At 35.4% G+C, this 14,674-nt stretch overlaps 2 protein-coding genes and 1 long non-coding RNA gene across 4 annotated transcripts; 2 read left to right on the forward strand and 1 right to left on the reverse strand.

Annotated features, from left to right (window-relative positions):
- The first annotated feature begins 4,568 nt into the window (after positions 1-4,568).
- Positions 4,569-9,189, forward strand: LOC143450364 (integrin alpha-X-like). 2 transcript variants are annotated; one of them, XR_013114685.1, is made up of 11 exons: positions 4,569-4,900; positions 5,176-5,246; positions 5,354-5,493; positions 6,570-6,687; positions 6,875-7,049; positions 7,215-7,287; positions 7,392-7,534; positions 7,687-7,792; positions 7,880-7,994; positions 8,207-8,577; positions 8,706-9,189. XR_013114685.1 is itself a non-coding variant. In XM_076950880.1 (10 exons), exons 1-10 carry the CDS (start codon positions 4,734-4,736, stop codon positions 8,419-8,421), a joined length of 1,323 nt encoding a protein of 440 aa, XP_076806995.1. In that variant the 5' UTR covers positions 4,569-4,733; the 3' UTR covers positions 8,422-9,189. The 2 variants fall into 2 exon arrangements, 1 of the variants encoding a protein (XP_076806995.1); XM_076950880.1 differs by having other exon boundaries at positions 8,207-9,189.
- A 433-nt stretch (positions 9,190-9,622) lies between these two features.
- Positions 9,623-12,188, forward strand: LOC143450365 (uncharacterized). Its single transcript, XM_076950881.1, has 5 exons — positions 9,623-10,153; positions 11,213-11,323; positions 11,627-11,712; positions 11,832-11,878; positions 12,031-12,188. The coding sequence occupies exons 1-5, from the start codon at positions 10,142-10,144 to the stop codon at positions 12,186-12,188; spliced, it is 414 nt and encodes a 137-aa protein (XP_076806996.1). The 5' UTR covers positions 9,623-10,141.
- A 13-nt stretch (positions 12,189-12,201) lies between these two features.
- LOC143450366 (uncharacterized) lies at positions 12,202-13,417 on the reverse strand. The gene is made up of 3 exons (XR_013114686.1): positions 13,342-13,417; positions 12,933-13,087; positions 12,202-12,266 (listed from the first exon to the last, which is right to left on the reverse strand). It is a non-coding gene; the product is annotated as an uncharacterized LOC143450366 (long non-coding RNA).
- Positions 13,418-14,674: the final 1,257 nt, after the last annotated feature.

Genomic DNA, 14,674 nt, shown 5'->3' on the forward strand with positions numbered 1-14,674 from the left:
GTTACAAAATTTGGTTTATCACGTGCTTTAAACAAGCATGAAGAAGTTCAAATAGTTACAAATAATGTCCAACTCTAAAGAGAGCATCAAAAGCATCACAGGGTACTTTGTATACGCTCTAGCAATATGCTCCTCTTGAAAAGCTTGCAATCGTGTCATTTCTTTATAGAATCTGTTATTTAACTTGGGAAAAGCTGTTGTTGTTGTATATCTTAGAAACAGTTGTTTTCGTTTTTCATTTTCCAAACTGCTGTTTGATGCTTTTTAAACAACCAAAAGCTTTATCACAGTATAGTAAACTTTAGGTAAACAGTAAACAATAAGAATATAATAGAATAATAAGATAATTTTTTTTGTTAGGAGACCACCCTGTTGGTTTTTAACAGACTTTACTGTAGATGATCTTTTGCCGCGCAGTCTGCTGATGGTTTGTCTGAATACTTTATTAACCGTTCCAAAGTTTGATTCCAACTATTGTCCGATTTCCTTCCAAGTCTACTCTCTAGTCCGCTTCACTCTCTGTGCTGCAGCATATCGGACCTCACGTCTGTTTTCACGTCTCAGTGAACCGAACTCGCAAAGCAGATGAAGACCTGTCATGGAGCCAGGATTTGTAAGCCGCCTTCTTTGCTCGAATAGCATCTTTTCCTCCTTGGTTTCACCATGGGGATTTTTTCACAGAATTTGTCGCCACACCGAGTCGTTTTCGCCACTGGTAGCAGATATTAGTGCTGCTGCAGACTCAAACAGCATCCATTTCACCTTGACGATCTCGCTGCACTCCAAAGAACTTTCAAACTTTTACTGTTTGCTTTTGGCCGACTTGTGAGAGAATACGTGTAGGATCTCCATAAGTACCCTGCGCTGTCCCCATTCGCCGCTCCAACACGTAGCGAAAGCATTGGATGTCGCTTTCTTACGAACGAGCCACTCTGCCTAAAACTCGAACGCGTTCCTTGTTGACCTGCGCGATGAACGATGAGGTATGGTTGGGATTCTTGTGCATATTTATAAGTTTCTCTATGAGCATAAGGTTGTAACAAAACTCAGTATTTTAAGCGAAAACCAAAACCGATATTTGTTAGATTGATGATATGAACTAAACTTGCGTAGTTGTACTTTAGATAGAAAAAATATGATACACAAAATTACATGAACCGAAAATATTATATATTCGGTTCATGTATTATATCTGGATATAAAATTATCTTCTGGAAATATTCGTTTTATGCAATTTTCTCCATCTAACAGTCCCCTACGAAACGTTTAAAAATATAAACCGATCGTAATTACTAGAGCGTGACGACATGCGACCACAGTTGTTATTGGTAATAGTAGACGCGGTTGCGCAGATGCGACGAAGCTAAGACAAAATGTCTAATTCTCATGCGCCAATAGCCTTTGAAATAATACAACATTGACCAACATGCAGGGATGGATTAAGACTGGATGAAGCTTAAATTGTACCCAGTCTGCCACTGCCTGCATGGCACGTGCAGCTACTTTACTGTATCGATCGTGTAAGGAAAAATGCGCAATGCTCAAGTATTGTACGGTTGGTAACTAATCCGGTGTTAAAAGTTACTGTTTAATGCGAAACATTTTGCAAATATTTGCAATTACGGTGAAATACGTTGTAAAACGCGCCACATTAAAGGTCATACTCAAAAGCCACTTGCACACGCCCTATACTTGTGCGCCACGTTCACGCGCCAGTCTTGCAATAAGTGGCGTTTAAAACCAAACACATTACTGACATTAGTAATAGGCTACTGTACAATGTACATTATTGACGAGGAACTAATGAAATAATACTTCACATGTGCAAGTGTACAGAATATGGTTATATAACATATATTCGTTGTGAGAAATAGGCCAGGAACGTCTCAAAATATAACGCGTTAGCACTGACTTGACCCCACATCCTCTACATGACACAGTGTCCAGCGTGTTGCGCTTGCTTATAATTGCTGTTGATGCTTTCTTTCTTAAATGGGGAAGTTTGTTCGAAAAATATAGTTGGTTTGATACGTTTTATTGATGGACTTTGTCACTTATTTCGAATGAAAACTAAAACTTAAAAACTTCAGCTAATTGAATAGATGTGTGATTACAGTTGATTACAGGGACAACTTTTCCCAGAATATGTTTGGCACAAAAGTCCAAGTTTAAAGCAACTTTTGGTTAAAAGTAAATTGATGCCTAAAGCGTCATGATCGACAAAAGCAACAGTCATCATTTGGTAGCAGTTTGTTTTATTTACGATTTCGGTATAAGATAAACATGCGGCAGCGTACGATAAATTTTGTCAAGCTTGTATTTTGTAATTTAGGATTCAGAGTAAATTTAGAGTCCACTCAGAACATCAATCAACAACTAGAATCAATTCAATGCAAAATGTCTTAAAGCACGCTGAAAAGTAAAATTTAACACAATTTTTGCACGGAGCACCAAAAGTACTGAATTTTATCCAATTGTATATGTTGTGTGCATTGCGTTAAAAAATGATGTCAGATGCAGCCAGACATTTTATTATTCCTGGTCGCCAGTACAAGAATGGCCGCAACAATACGGGTCGAATATATCTTAATATACATTTAAAAACACATCGTGGAAGCCATCTAATTATACACCTAAAAACATATCCAAGTGCAGTGCTACATTATCACACCTGTCAGCATGGTTAATATGCAAAGAATCACCAAACGTGAAATTTGGTGACATATACTCTTACAGTTTGTACGTGCATAAAAATACGGGTCTTAAAATATGTGTGTTTTTTTTTTCAGAATAAAGTTTGTTCTTCAGCAAACCGAAGAAGGTAAGATTGTTTGTGAAAAGCTTTTTTTCTAGACTTTATTGTTGGTTAAGTAATAAAGAACAACATCTAAAACACATAAACAACAATCAACAACAACAGTTCATAGCTCGAAGCAATGGTTTTCCTGGTGTTTCATGTACTACCAGTAATTTGTAGGCTGTAGAAACGTACTTATTTTATGGAAAACAAACGTTTTCTGCCAAAATGAGTTGACATTTTGTTAAAACGGTTTTTCTGTTTCTATGCTTTCAAAATAAAAAGATCTTCCGGATTTTATACAAATGAGCTAACAGTGCAAAACCGAGCAGGACAGGCACTACCACATGAGGCACGTGCACGCACATACGCTACGATTCCAATAAAGCAAAACGAGCCAACCGCACAATCACCATTTTACCTATAGTGCTACTTGGGTAAATAAAGGATGTTGGATAAGCCATCGTGTCACTAGGTCAACATCATAGCACTGTGGCGTATCTGGTGTGGTTCTGGGTAAAACTTGATCCACGGTGTTTTATACCGACGCCTGAATAGAAATGTTAATTCATGATTTGACAAAAAGCTGCTGTTGACAAAAAGCTTAACAAAAATCTGTTTTCCTTAGGTACGTTAACAAGCAGAATTGTCATCTCCATACGAGTTAAATGGGAAGAAATCGAAAATCTTCGCTTGATACAGGAGAAGATAAAAGATGCTTCCTCACTCATCATCACTTGCCCCAGCAGTGATGAGACGAATTAAAAAAAGATCTGAGAATGTTTATGTTTTATCAAGCATTAAGTTCTTTAAAAACTTTGACTTTCAAAAATGTTTCAGACATATCGTGCAATGTATTCTGTAATTTCTGCTGCGTAAAAATAATTCCATAGATTATATTAAACATCTTCATCTCTGACGTTAAGTCTTGGTGGATACGAAAATGTCTTTCAATTTGATTTTAAATAACACACTTTAATGACCTTAAGACGGTCTCATACTATTATGCTGTTTCTAGTCTTTTACGCCTAATTCAAAGTTGCAGCCTTGTCATTTGTTAGATCTGTGACGTTTGAGTTGATATTATCATGTTTTCTATAAAGATAGTGAACGTGAGTTCAGCTTTTTAAACGAAATTGGATTTTTACCTGTATTTTCATGACAGTCTAATAAAATGTGTTAATGCATCATCTTTCTTTTATGTATAAATCAGTTGTTTCCTGGCTTCCTTGTTCTGAAAAGAAAAACAGCCTTTCGATAAGAATGATCTGATGATTGAGAAAAATGTAAAGTGAGGGTCCAAATATGAATGAAATAAAATCGAAATAAGCATACAGAGTGAGAAAGTGGGAAAGATACGTTACAGAAGTTACATCTATTTCTTGATATATATTGCAGTATTTTCAAAAAGAATAAAGCTAATATTGTTGCAATTAGCAACGTATACGCAATGTAGTGTTGCACATATGAGTAGCCAGCGTAAGTGGCGACAGCCTATGCCAAGTCACGCGTTTTTTCCGAATAAGCGCTTAATTGTCATTGGAAGTGCTTAAAACGTGCTACTAACATCTAATTATTACAACAGCTTCTGTTTTTAAAACAGTTCTTTGAAATTTATAATAATCCATTGCAGTCCACTGTGTTTTCTTGCACCATTTGTGCAGGGCAGGAGATAGAGATGAGACGATATGTATCTGAAAGTTGAAATGCTATTTGTACTTTCGAAGAGCGATTTTGCTTACTAAATACGTTATTTGTAGTTTAGACTTAAACTTTAGAGTTTAAAACCACAGAAAGGTTTATTTCTGTTTATTTGGATCTTCAAAAATTACAAATCTTAAATTTTTTTGTGACAAAACTCGCATGACATTAGCTGTCAAAAACAAAAGTTAAAGGAGCGCGTTTCAAAACGTCAAAAACTGGTCATTTTCCGAAAATGATGATTTATCTGACAGCGGCACTCGCTTATCTGGTGGCTCTTACACCAGCATCGAACTCCTACAACATCGACGATGGAGGAGGAGGATTTAAAGTGATGGGAGAGAGAGCCTCATCATTCTTTGGATACAATTTACGCATCAGTAAAGAAGGAGACGACTTCAGGTGCGGTTTGTTGCCATTGAACGTAATAATCAGTTAATAAAACGTCGCCTTTTTCTGCAACCACCACCAACCACTTGTTTCTGTGCACTTATAACGTAACAGTGATATTGCAGTGGCCTACTTTTGGACAACAGTAAATATAAGTAGCCTACAGTATACCTGTATATACCTACCTACCAGTCTAACTGCATATGTAAGTGTATTTAACGCAAGTAAATATAGTACAGTAATTATAAGTGGTCTAACATTACAATAACACTCTGTTTGCCTTCTAGGCTGCTGGTTGGAGCGCCCAAAAGTACCAAGTCAAGTAACCCCCAGTCAGTAAACACATCATCACCTTTAGGTATGTTTCGAAAATAAGATGCGAAAGCTGTATAAGCCGGTGACAGTTTTTGAACTTTTAACGAGATTGGCAAAATATTTATTGGGAATATTTCATTTCACTGAAAGCTGAGGGTAGCATCGAGTCTTGCGGGTTGCAAAATTTTATCGAAAGCTCAGTGAATTGCATTTCGGTCGCTCCACCAACTGCAAGTCCTGGTGACTCGTATGGACTCAGCTTAGATGTTGCTACTGACTCTACTTTGCATGTAGGTTGTGTTAATATTCAATGCATGCTTAGGATGGCAGCATAAATGAGTAGTTTTGCCAACTTAGAAATACAAAATTTACAAGTATTTTGTACGAGGGTTACCTGATCACAATTTTCATTCTACTGTACAGTTGGTTTAGTGGCTATAGAGGAAATTGTTAAGAGCACCGGAATTGTTTGAACGCAGGATATTTGTGTGATGTCGGCTATATAGAAAGCGCGCACGTATTGGGAAAGTGAATTTCTCGTGATTGTACAAAACGTGACGTGATGTGACAGTCCAGTCTCAAGTAAACACAGTCAATATGCTTTGGGTCCCAAAATCGATTAGAATAATTTAAAATCAATTAGCTTAATTAGTGGCCCCAGTCCACCCGCGTTACATTAGGCTATGGCACAAGTAATATAATTGCCTAAAATCAGACTCACAGAACACTTACGGTGCTTATAAGATGATTGCAAGGTTACGTGATTATTGCCTATTGTGATGCAAGATTTATTATTTTGTTATTGCACAAAAATCATTCCATCATTGCATAGTTGTTTTCAGAGTTTGCGCTATGACGTCGAAATTACTTCTATCGGCAAGTTCTATGCGCAATGACCTTTGGAGAGTGCGTTTATGTTTCTCATAATTGTACTAAAGTGTTTCTTATGTCGCTTGTGTCGATCGCATGTACATGAGTGAACATGTTTTAAATTCGAAGTATGTTTCAACAATTAAAAATTTAATCAGCTTTTTAGTGGATTTTGCCAAAACGTGACCAATTAAGCTACGGAACAAAATGCAAATTATAATTAAGTTTAAAGAAAATTCAATTTTGTTTTAGTTGAACAAGTTTCTGTCAGTTTGATACGTAAAGGTTCGAATTTCTGAAAAAGGTAAACAAACTTAAGTTTCTGTCGTCATAATCGATGACGTAAGCAGTGATATTGATACGCGCTGACTTCAAGTAAAATCCTTATTTGCAATTGCTTGGCAGAAATCAACTGTCTTTGTGATATCCTTTAATGACTATATGACGGCAACAATGTTTTGCTTAATAAGCTTAAAATGTTTTGTCATTTTTAAAGGTTTGTTCTCCTATTAAGATGCAATCGTGCCCTCCAGTGGCTTACAGCCCTGGATACTGTTTCAGAAGAAGCGAGGAAACAAGAAACTGGACGGAAGGGCCACAAACCGAGAAAACAGGTCGGTGGTTGACTAAGGTTTGTCGATTAGACTGGAATGAAGCAGCGAATACAATCGTTGCTATTTGCTGTATCTTAAATTATTTCATTTTTTTGAGATTTCACAACGAATGCTTTTCATGTACATAAATTTAAAACAAACCACTTTCCTCAATCCTTACTAAAAAACTGTTTTACTGCTGACTTAGACTGTTCTCTGGTTAGCCTTGACATTGTCATTCTGCTTGATGGGTCGTTGTCAGTTGGTCGTGTAAATTTTGAACTGGTCAAACAATGGACAATAAATGTTTCTCGAAGTTTCGATATAGCTGATGGGTCAACTGAAATAGGAGTTATCCAATATTCGCATCATTATAGCCAGCAGTAAGTATCCACACTTTCTATCTGCCTAACACCTAACGTGTTTCGTTCAGCAGTTATAAAACTTTTTCATGCTTTATTTATATAATGAAACTTTCTTCTGTTTGAAAGAAACAAAATAACCGCCATACAGTTGCTTTGAAATGAAATTTTAATACAACTTTTAAGAGATCTTAACGAGCAAGATTATATCGTCACTGAGATCAGTTTGGGTCAGTACAGAAGCCAAAGTCAGTTCGAGGTAAAGATCCTCTAAGTTTATCAGTAAAGTTCTGCTTTGTCTAAACATTAATGGAAAGTCACACGGAGGGCACAATGTTGAGGCCCAGATATGTTTTTTTCCAGGACGCCGTGGAAATGATTAGGCTGCATTCCTTCACAACTTACACTGCGCATGCGTTGAACAAGTCGGTCTACGATTTCCAAAGCTCAACGCGTTATTCAGATCCAAGAACGGCTAAAGTTATGATTCTTCTCACAGATGGAAGGTGGGTCGGTTATTTGATTGCTAAGACAAGTATTTAAGCTGACATTGCGCCTTCCGTAAGTACATGATTGTCAACAAGGTACATTTTATACTAAATCTTTATAAAACTAGTTGATTTAACACTGGAAGTCAAGACAACTTTTCTTTTAACAGGTCAAGCGATAACGAATTTTTGCCCTATAGCGCCAACTACCTGCGGTCCCTCGGCATAAGAACATTCGCAATTGGGGTCGGAAGAGCAGTGAGAGACGAATTACAGGTGTCATAAGAGTTAAAGCAACCGATATTTATTTTAATCAAAATTTACCAAAAAATCCAAAATTTATCAAAAAGTGTGTTTTGTAAGATTATAGCAAATGGAGATGGAACAGACGAGAGAGTCTTTTACGTCACTAACTTCGAAGATTTGTCAAAAATAATTAGTGCTTTGCGAACCGAAATCTTGTCGTTTGCTTTGGAAGGTAAAGTGTTTAAAGTCATAAAATATTTTTAGTTACATTTTCGTTTTGCGTAGGGGAAGTTATAAGGAAAAACGATATAATCTAGCTTATTCTAGCCTATATAATCATACACATTCAATTAATATGCAAGTTATTAAAAATGGTTTACAAACTTACTGCAAATACGTCATTACTTTTTAACCAATAAAAACCAATCACATTTCATTTTAAAGGCGTCAGGGAAGGAGAGGGAGCGATGACGTCAGTGCATCATCTGCAATTCGGAGAAAAGGGATTTTCCCTGAGTAGTGGTTTGGTAAAAATTACAAGATTTCTATCGTGTTTTGTAAATTATCTAATTTATTTTTTTGTGCGTTTGTTTGTGTGCCTGTGTGTGTGTATGCTTGGGTTTGTATGTATATGCGTTCGCGTGTGTGTGCATTGGTAGGTTTATTTTTAGCGAGTTTCCTCGCAAAATTCTGTATAAAACAAAAGTCGCTGCGCTAATCTAGCGCACAATCACAAAGCAGTAATTACGTCAGTAAAGATTCGGCGGAAACAATAAAAGAGCTAGCGATCATTAATCGGTGAGAAAATAGAAAAGGTGAGAAGTTTTTTTAGCCTTTTAATTAGTTAGATATATAAGTTACTTTGACAAATATTACGTTCACTAACATTACAAAACTACTTGTTGTGGCTTTCATATTTACACGAAAATCTTTACATTTTTAGGTTTGTGATTTGAATAACTGACCGGGCGTATGAAAAGCTGCAGTAAATGAAAAGCAAACGAGCAACCCACGACGAAGAACCTCAATTTTCTTGAAAAATTCAAAACTGTTTTCATTTCGTTTCAAATGTTTTCATTCACGCCCGATGGATGTAGAAAAGCATTTCGTTCTGTTTATCGTTCTCATTTTCGTTCAATTTAAGCCTGTTTACTGTAAAATGCCAAAGAGCGGCCCAAAACAGCAACCTGGGCATCTGATCTGTAAAAATGCGGTAATTTAAGGTTCATTCACCACAAATATGCTCAACGGTATAAGATGTCGTTGCATGAAACACAGATGTTTTGTTGAAATGTCACCAAGTCATTGCAGTGTTGTGTGAAAAGAAATAAGGAAGTTATCCTTACAATGTGTTCGTCTGTACTGTGCTTACTCACTGCATAGGTCACAGAAGAGTAGCTTTTGAGAAATAAAACATGAAACAAAGACGTACTGTATTAAGTTTAATTGTTTGGTCATAGGAATGCCGCTTTAACAACGATTCAAAATTGAATTTTAATCAACAAGATTTCTGAGAATATCACATAAAAATATTTCCTTTTTGCAGCAAATAAAATAATTTAAATATATCTTTAACTTTTAGTTTTAAATTTTAAATATTTGTGGTTCATTTATGTTCATTAAAGCGTAGCGTAACCTAAACATGAAACACTTACAAAGTTTAAGTTTTGTGTATAAGCAATACATCTATTTTGAATGGATGCCACATCGGGCCATGGTTCTTGTCACGCAAGTTTTTACGGTTGACTGCTTGGTAAAGCTGTAAGGCAACACACCTTGAACATTTGCCAGGAAAATTGGCAAATGTTACTGAACATGAACAAAGTTTCTTTGTATTATTTTCATTTGCAAAAAAGGGTTGGGCAGAGACGAAATTTTAACAAATTTTGTTCAAGTACAGGGACCATTTCGCCGGATGCGGCACAAAACAACAGCTTATCGCTTTAAAAACATACTACTCCAACAACATAGACATCAAACTGAGGAAAAAGTTGAAAACAGAAGCTTTATTTGTCTGAGAAAGATTTAGACGAAGAACAGATAACTCAAATTTGAAAGCAGCAAGAAAAAAATAAATGACAGCGTAGAACTTAATTATAGACAGTATCAGCTTTTCTTCGAGCAAAATGAAAAGTGAAAAGGTATATTGACATTACAGTTTTAACAATATTATTGTATATAGAAAATATTACAATGAACTTGACACCGCAATCTTGAATACGACCAAAATACTCTTAATGGTATTTTAAAAGACTTCAAATTGGGGAAAAAGATTTGCAATATGTTATTTTTGAATGGAAATATGGTTGAGAACGCAAAGGCGGAAGTAGAATTACGTAACAAAGGAAAATAATTCGACGGAAATATTTGTGCCAGTGGATGGTAAATATGGTAAGTAAAAGTAGATGTAGGAATTAATTTTTAAAAGTTGTTTTATACGATGTGAAAACATCAGGTTTATCCGTATCTTTTATCACGCTCAAGCCCAAGTTCAAATGACCTCCGTTTTATATATTCTTCCGCCAAACTTAGCATTAACCCACGAGGTAAAACAGATTTTTTTCATACAGTAAAGTTACAATAAAGTTTGTGTAATACTACTTTATGGAATGCTTTAATTTCTTTAATTTCTTTGATGTAAACTTAACATAAAATCAGTCAATTTATATACCAAGTGTAGATGACCATATAAAACTGTCAGAAGACACACTGGAGGCTGAAATAAGATTAAGCCTTCTCTTGGCATCACTTACATAACGGCGACATAAATCTAACCCTGATTGTTTCTATATTTTGCTTTATGTGGTTTTTGATTAAAGTTTTAGTTAAATCTAATCTGGAGCAAAAGTTTTTCAATGTCAATATCAACGTTGCAAACCATAAACATTTAATTTGTTCCTGTCAGAGTTTTATAATTGGTCTGTTTTTCGGTCAGAACAGATTTTTTGGAAGTTGTTCATTACAGTTATTTTTTATTTATGCATGATTGAAATATTTTATTATCACTTGATATTTATCGGGTCAGTTGTTAACATATAGTAACGTTGTTTATTTCGTAGTCTTTATTTCTATATAGTTGTATTGCAATATTTTCATTGGGTCTGTATAAACTGAAAGTTTTTTACAAATTAGTGTTAATTAGAATACATGTAATTGATCGGACCGCATTCGTTTCATTCCTCAGTTTAATATTTCTAATGCTAATATACCATGAATGTGACATAAAATTATCCAAGTAAAAAAATACCATAACATAATGCATAATAAATGATATGAATCATGATATGAATTCTGCAGGTTAGAAAAAATCATGATAGTCAAGCTAGATAAGAAAATACTAATTAACTTATTTATCATTCATAGTTATTATATAACTTACTGATTTATTGATTGATAACTAAAACTACTTATAAATATTGATAATGAACAAAGCTTTTACGTTTCCTTTAGATTGGAATTTCAACCAATATAGTTATTGAAACAATGCAACCATTTTCAAAATTGAGCAGTGTAGCAAAGGAGGAACTTTCTGTTAACATAGTTCGCATTTGTCGAAATCAGGTAAAATAAAATACATATTGCAAATTTTGTGATCTTGATTGCAATTCACATATTTGTTAATGTTTTAGTTTTTTAATAAAATATTTTTAGATAAATGTGCTTAACATTTCAGCAAAAACATATTTTCCGTTTTCTTTTCATAAATAGCTAGAGTGGCTTTCATAATAGAAAAGAAATATGTCACAAACTACAATGTGACTCACAAAGCTTGGAAGAGTCATTGTGGTTAAAGTCACTAACTAGTGATGAGTCATGAAAGACAACAAAACATGATGATTCATTAACCAAACAGTTTATTTTTAGGCATCAGCCATAAATATCTTAACTCTGATTCTAAATGGTGTTCCTTACAACACGGTGACAGCAAGAAAAAGGGCCTTAGTACAAATGTAAGTCTCTGCTGTGGTAAAACTTTGACACATGTAATTTAGCTTATGTCTAATCATTTTTGTCACGTTGATTTTCGTTGTGTTCGTGCAAGTGATGGCAAAATATTTTGACATTCTAGTGTGGATTATGAAGAAGAACAGAGCTGGGATAACAACAGTAGCGAAGGTAATCAAATAGCAATACAATGTCGAATGTCTCTACTTTCCAAAACCTATAATCGCAGGGTTGCTAAATGCACTTTTACTCACAAACGGTGCAGTAAATATGTACATGCAGGACATAATTTGCTTTTTTACAGAGTTTATGTTTAATTGCAGAAGTTCTTCTTCCTCGAGTCCGGAACAGGAGAATTATCCAGGTGGATATCACAGGAGGAAATCTTCTGGACGATCTTGGAGCCATTCAACATCAGCTGGATTCAATAATAGCCACCCTAGATCATCCAACAGGAGATACTTGTGACGTAACAGATTAATAGCTGTTACCAAACAGACTTCCTCATCAAACACAGGCAGTTTAAACAAAAATAACCAGGGGACTTATAGAAACATTTCTAAGTACAAAAAATTGTTACAAAGTAATTCGTTACAAAAACTGTAAGAATAAAAATCTTCTCCACTGTGGACAAACTACTCTCTCTCTCTTGTTGGCATTTTCAGTAAGAGTAAAAATGTCCTGTACTCTTTCTCCAATTTTGTTTTGTAGAAACTATTTTGTGTTACGTGACTGTGTTTAAGCGCATACTGTGGTGCAACTATGGGAAAAATTGTGTAACTATTGAGTAATAATCAACAATTGCGTAGCTGCATGCTACGTATTGGAAAATTTTCTGCAGTCTCGTGCTGTCTCTACATTCACTGCCATTAAAAATTGGTAACGTACTGCTGAAAACCATGACAAACCAGCAAAACCATGATAAATTTGTGTGTATTGATTTCAGGAAACAATGTGTTTACTCAAGACTGTGCCTTTGCAAATCCACTGTTGCGATTTTACTCTGATGTATGACTTAAATGCCATAGGGCAAAAAAATGGATTTTAAATTGCCTGTGTTTAATGGCAACGTCTTAATACGAAAATAAAAAATTTACAAACCAATTTACTGATGTCTGTGTTCTTTTACTTCAACAGAATATAAACAATTTCAACTTTTTAGAAAACAAGTGTAGAATTAATAAAACGATTACAAGATATATATATTATATATTATAAGCCATACTTATTGTACATAAAGAAAACGACTTTTGAAACAATGCCGTCAGCACAAAAGTTTCTAAGTTGCTTTAATGAATTAGCAGAGTCCTCAGGTACCCCAGCATCAAAAGTGGTCAAGCGGAGCACGACATTCTGCACTGGATTCAAACAGCAAATGTTCTGCTGTTTGAATAGTACAGTAAGTAATCCAACAGACAAAGTATTAAAGAAATCTTGAAAGCTAATTAAAATTAAAATAAAAGCAGTTAGAATCAGATTGGCAGATTGCACTTTGTCGAGGGTGCATGCTGCAACTTATCGTTTGTCAAACTAGCTTACATGAAGACAATGGATTAAGATAGCCTTGGTGAACAGTTTTACATGGCGGGAAACAATATATGATAAGCTGTTGCAGATGATCTTACTTGTCTTACTGTTGCAGATGAGCTGATGCTCTTGGCTTCTTCCGAATGTGATCCTTAACATCCACTCGATCGTTTTGCAACTGTGTGCTATGATGCTGGGATGAAAACAAGCACAGGCTAAAGAAAAGGGAAGCACTCTACCTCTCAAAAACCACTGCAAGTGAACAAACACCGAAGCAGGGTGACAAGTTAAAGTACTTGGACGTGTAATACTTGAAAGGTGGAAAGCAAAAAGTATCCTGTGACAGATTCATAAAACTTAACGTATGAGAGTTCTATGGGTACAAATGCTCAGCTTTACCTCCAGTTGACTTTTTTAGTAGGAAACGAACGCTTTGGTAGGTTTCTGATTCTATTGTTCGGTAGCGCCACCTGCCGACAATTTCTCCACATCAAAAAGCATTGGAAATCGCGCAAATAATAAAAAGATGAATGAAAACTGTTATCAAGCCGGCCGTGGCCACAGTACAATCGATTCGTCCTACTTATAAAAAGCGTAATCAGACAACTAATTTTTAAACTGAAATACAGCTCAAATAGATTACCATTGGTTTAGTAGAACACCAAACTGAAAAACTACCAGCAGAACACTTTTTGGCCAGAGCTTTGGATACACTGGGCCGTGAAGTAGCGGAGAGGCGTTTGTCATATTACAATACACCATCATTGAAATATGTGTCTTTAGCTATTGCGCGCATCAGGCAATCTACTTAATTTTATCAAACGTTTGGTTTCAGAGCTGCGCATAAAGAGCGATGAGGATATTTTCCTTGAGACGTCAGGATACTCGACAAACAACTTAAGTCTAGTCAAAATTTTACAGCAAACTCTCATTAAATCTTGAAGCCGTTTTACTGTTGGAAAATTTTTACTTATTCAAGCTTTATTTACTTTAATAAAGCGATGAAGCGTGCAATTCCTAGCAACAAAACAACTGCAAACACATTTAGTCGGCTCGTTGCGCTTCAAGTGGTTTGTACCGACGTTTTTCAAAGATGGTCGGGAGAAAACTTCAAGCATTATAAATCTGAGGAAACTCCAGTTTCTCTTCAAATCTATTGTTTGAATCTATCTATCTATCTATCCATCTATCCATCTATCCATCTATCCATCTATCCATCTATCCATCTATCCATCTATCCATCTATCCATCTATCCATCTATCCATCTATCCATCTATCCATCTATCCATCTATCCATCTATCCATCTATCCATCTATCCATCTATCCATCTATCCATCTATCCATCTATCCATCTATCCATCTATCCATCTATCCATCTATCCATCTATCCATCTATCCATCTATCCATCTATCCATCTATCCATCTATCCATCTATCC

Source organism: Clavelina lepadiformis, chromosome 3, assembly GCF_947623445.1.
Source record: "Clavelina lepadiformis chromosome 3, kaClaLepa1.1, whole genome shotgun sequence".
Lineage (NCBI taxonomy): Eukaryota > Metazoa > Chordata > Ascidiacea > Aplousobranchia > Clavelinidae > Clavelina > Clavelina lepadiformis.

Excerpts from the sequence above, each read along its gene's own strand:
- LOC143450364 (XM_076950880.1), top strand. The coding sequence starts at position 4,734 with ATGATGATTTATCTGACAGCGGCACTCGCTTATCTGGTGGCTCTTACA. Across the intron at positions 7,050-7,214 it reads TCGCATCATTATAGCCAGCA|AGATCTTAACGAGCAAGATT; the intron begins GTAAGTATCCAC and ends ACAACTTTTAAG. Across the intron at positions 7,793-7,879 it reads CAGTGAGAGACGAATTACAG|ATTATAGCAAATGGAGATGG; the intron begins GTGTCATAAGAG and ends GTGTTTTGTAAG.
- LOC143450365 (XM_076950881.1), top strand. Across the intron at positions 11,324-11,626 it reads TTCGCATTTGTCGAAATCAG|GCATCAGCCATAAATATCTT; the intron begins GTAAAATAAAAT and ends GTTTATTTTTAG. Across the intron at positions 11,713-11,831 it reads AAAAGGGCCTTAGTACAAAT|TGTGGATTATGAAGAAGAAC; the intron begins GTAAGTCTCTGC and ends TTGACATTCTAG.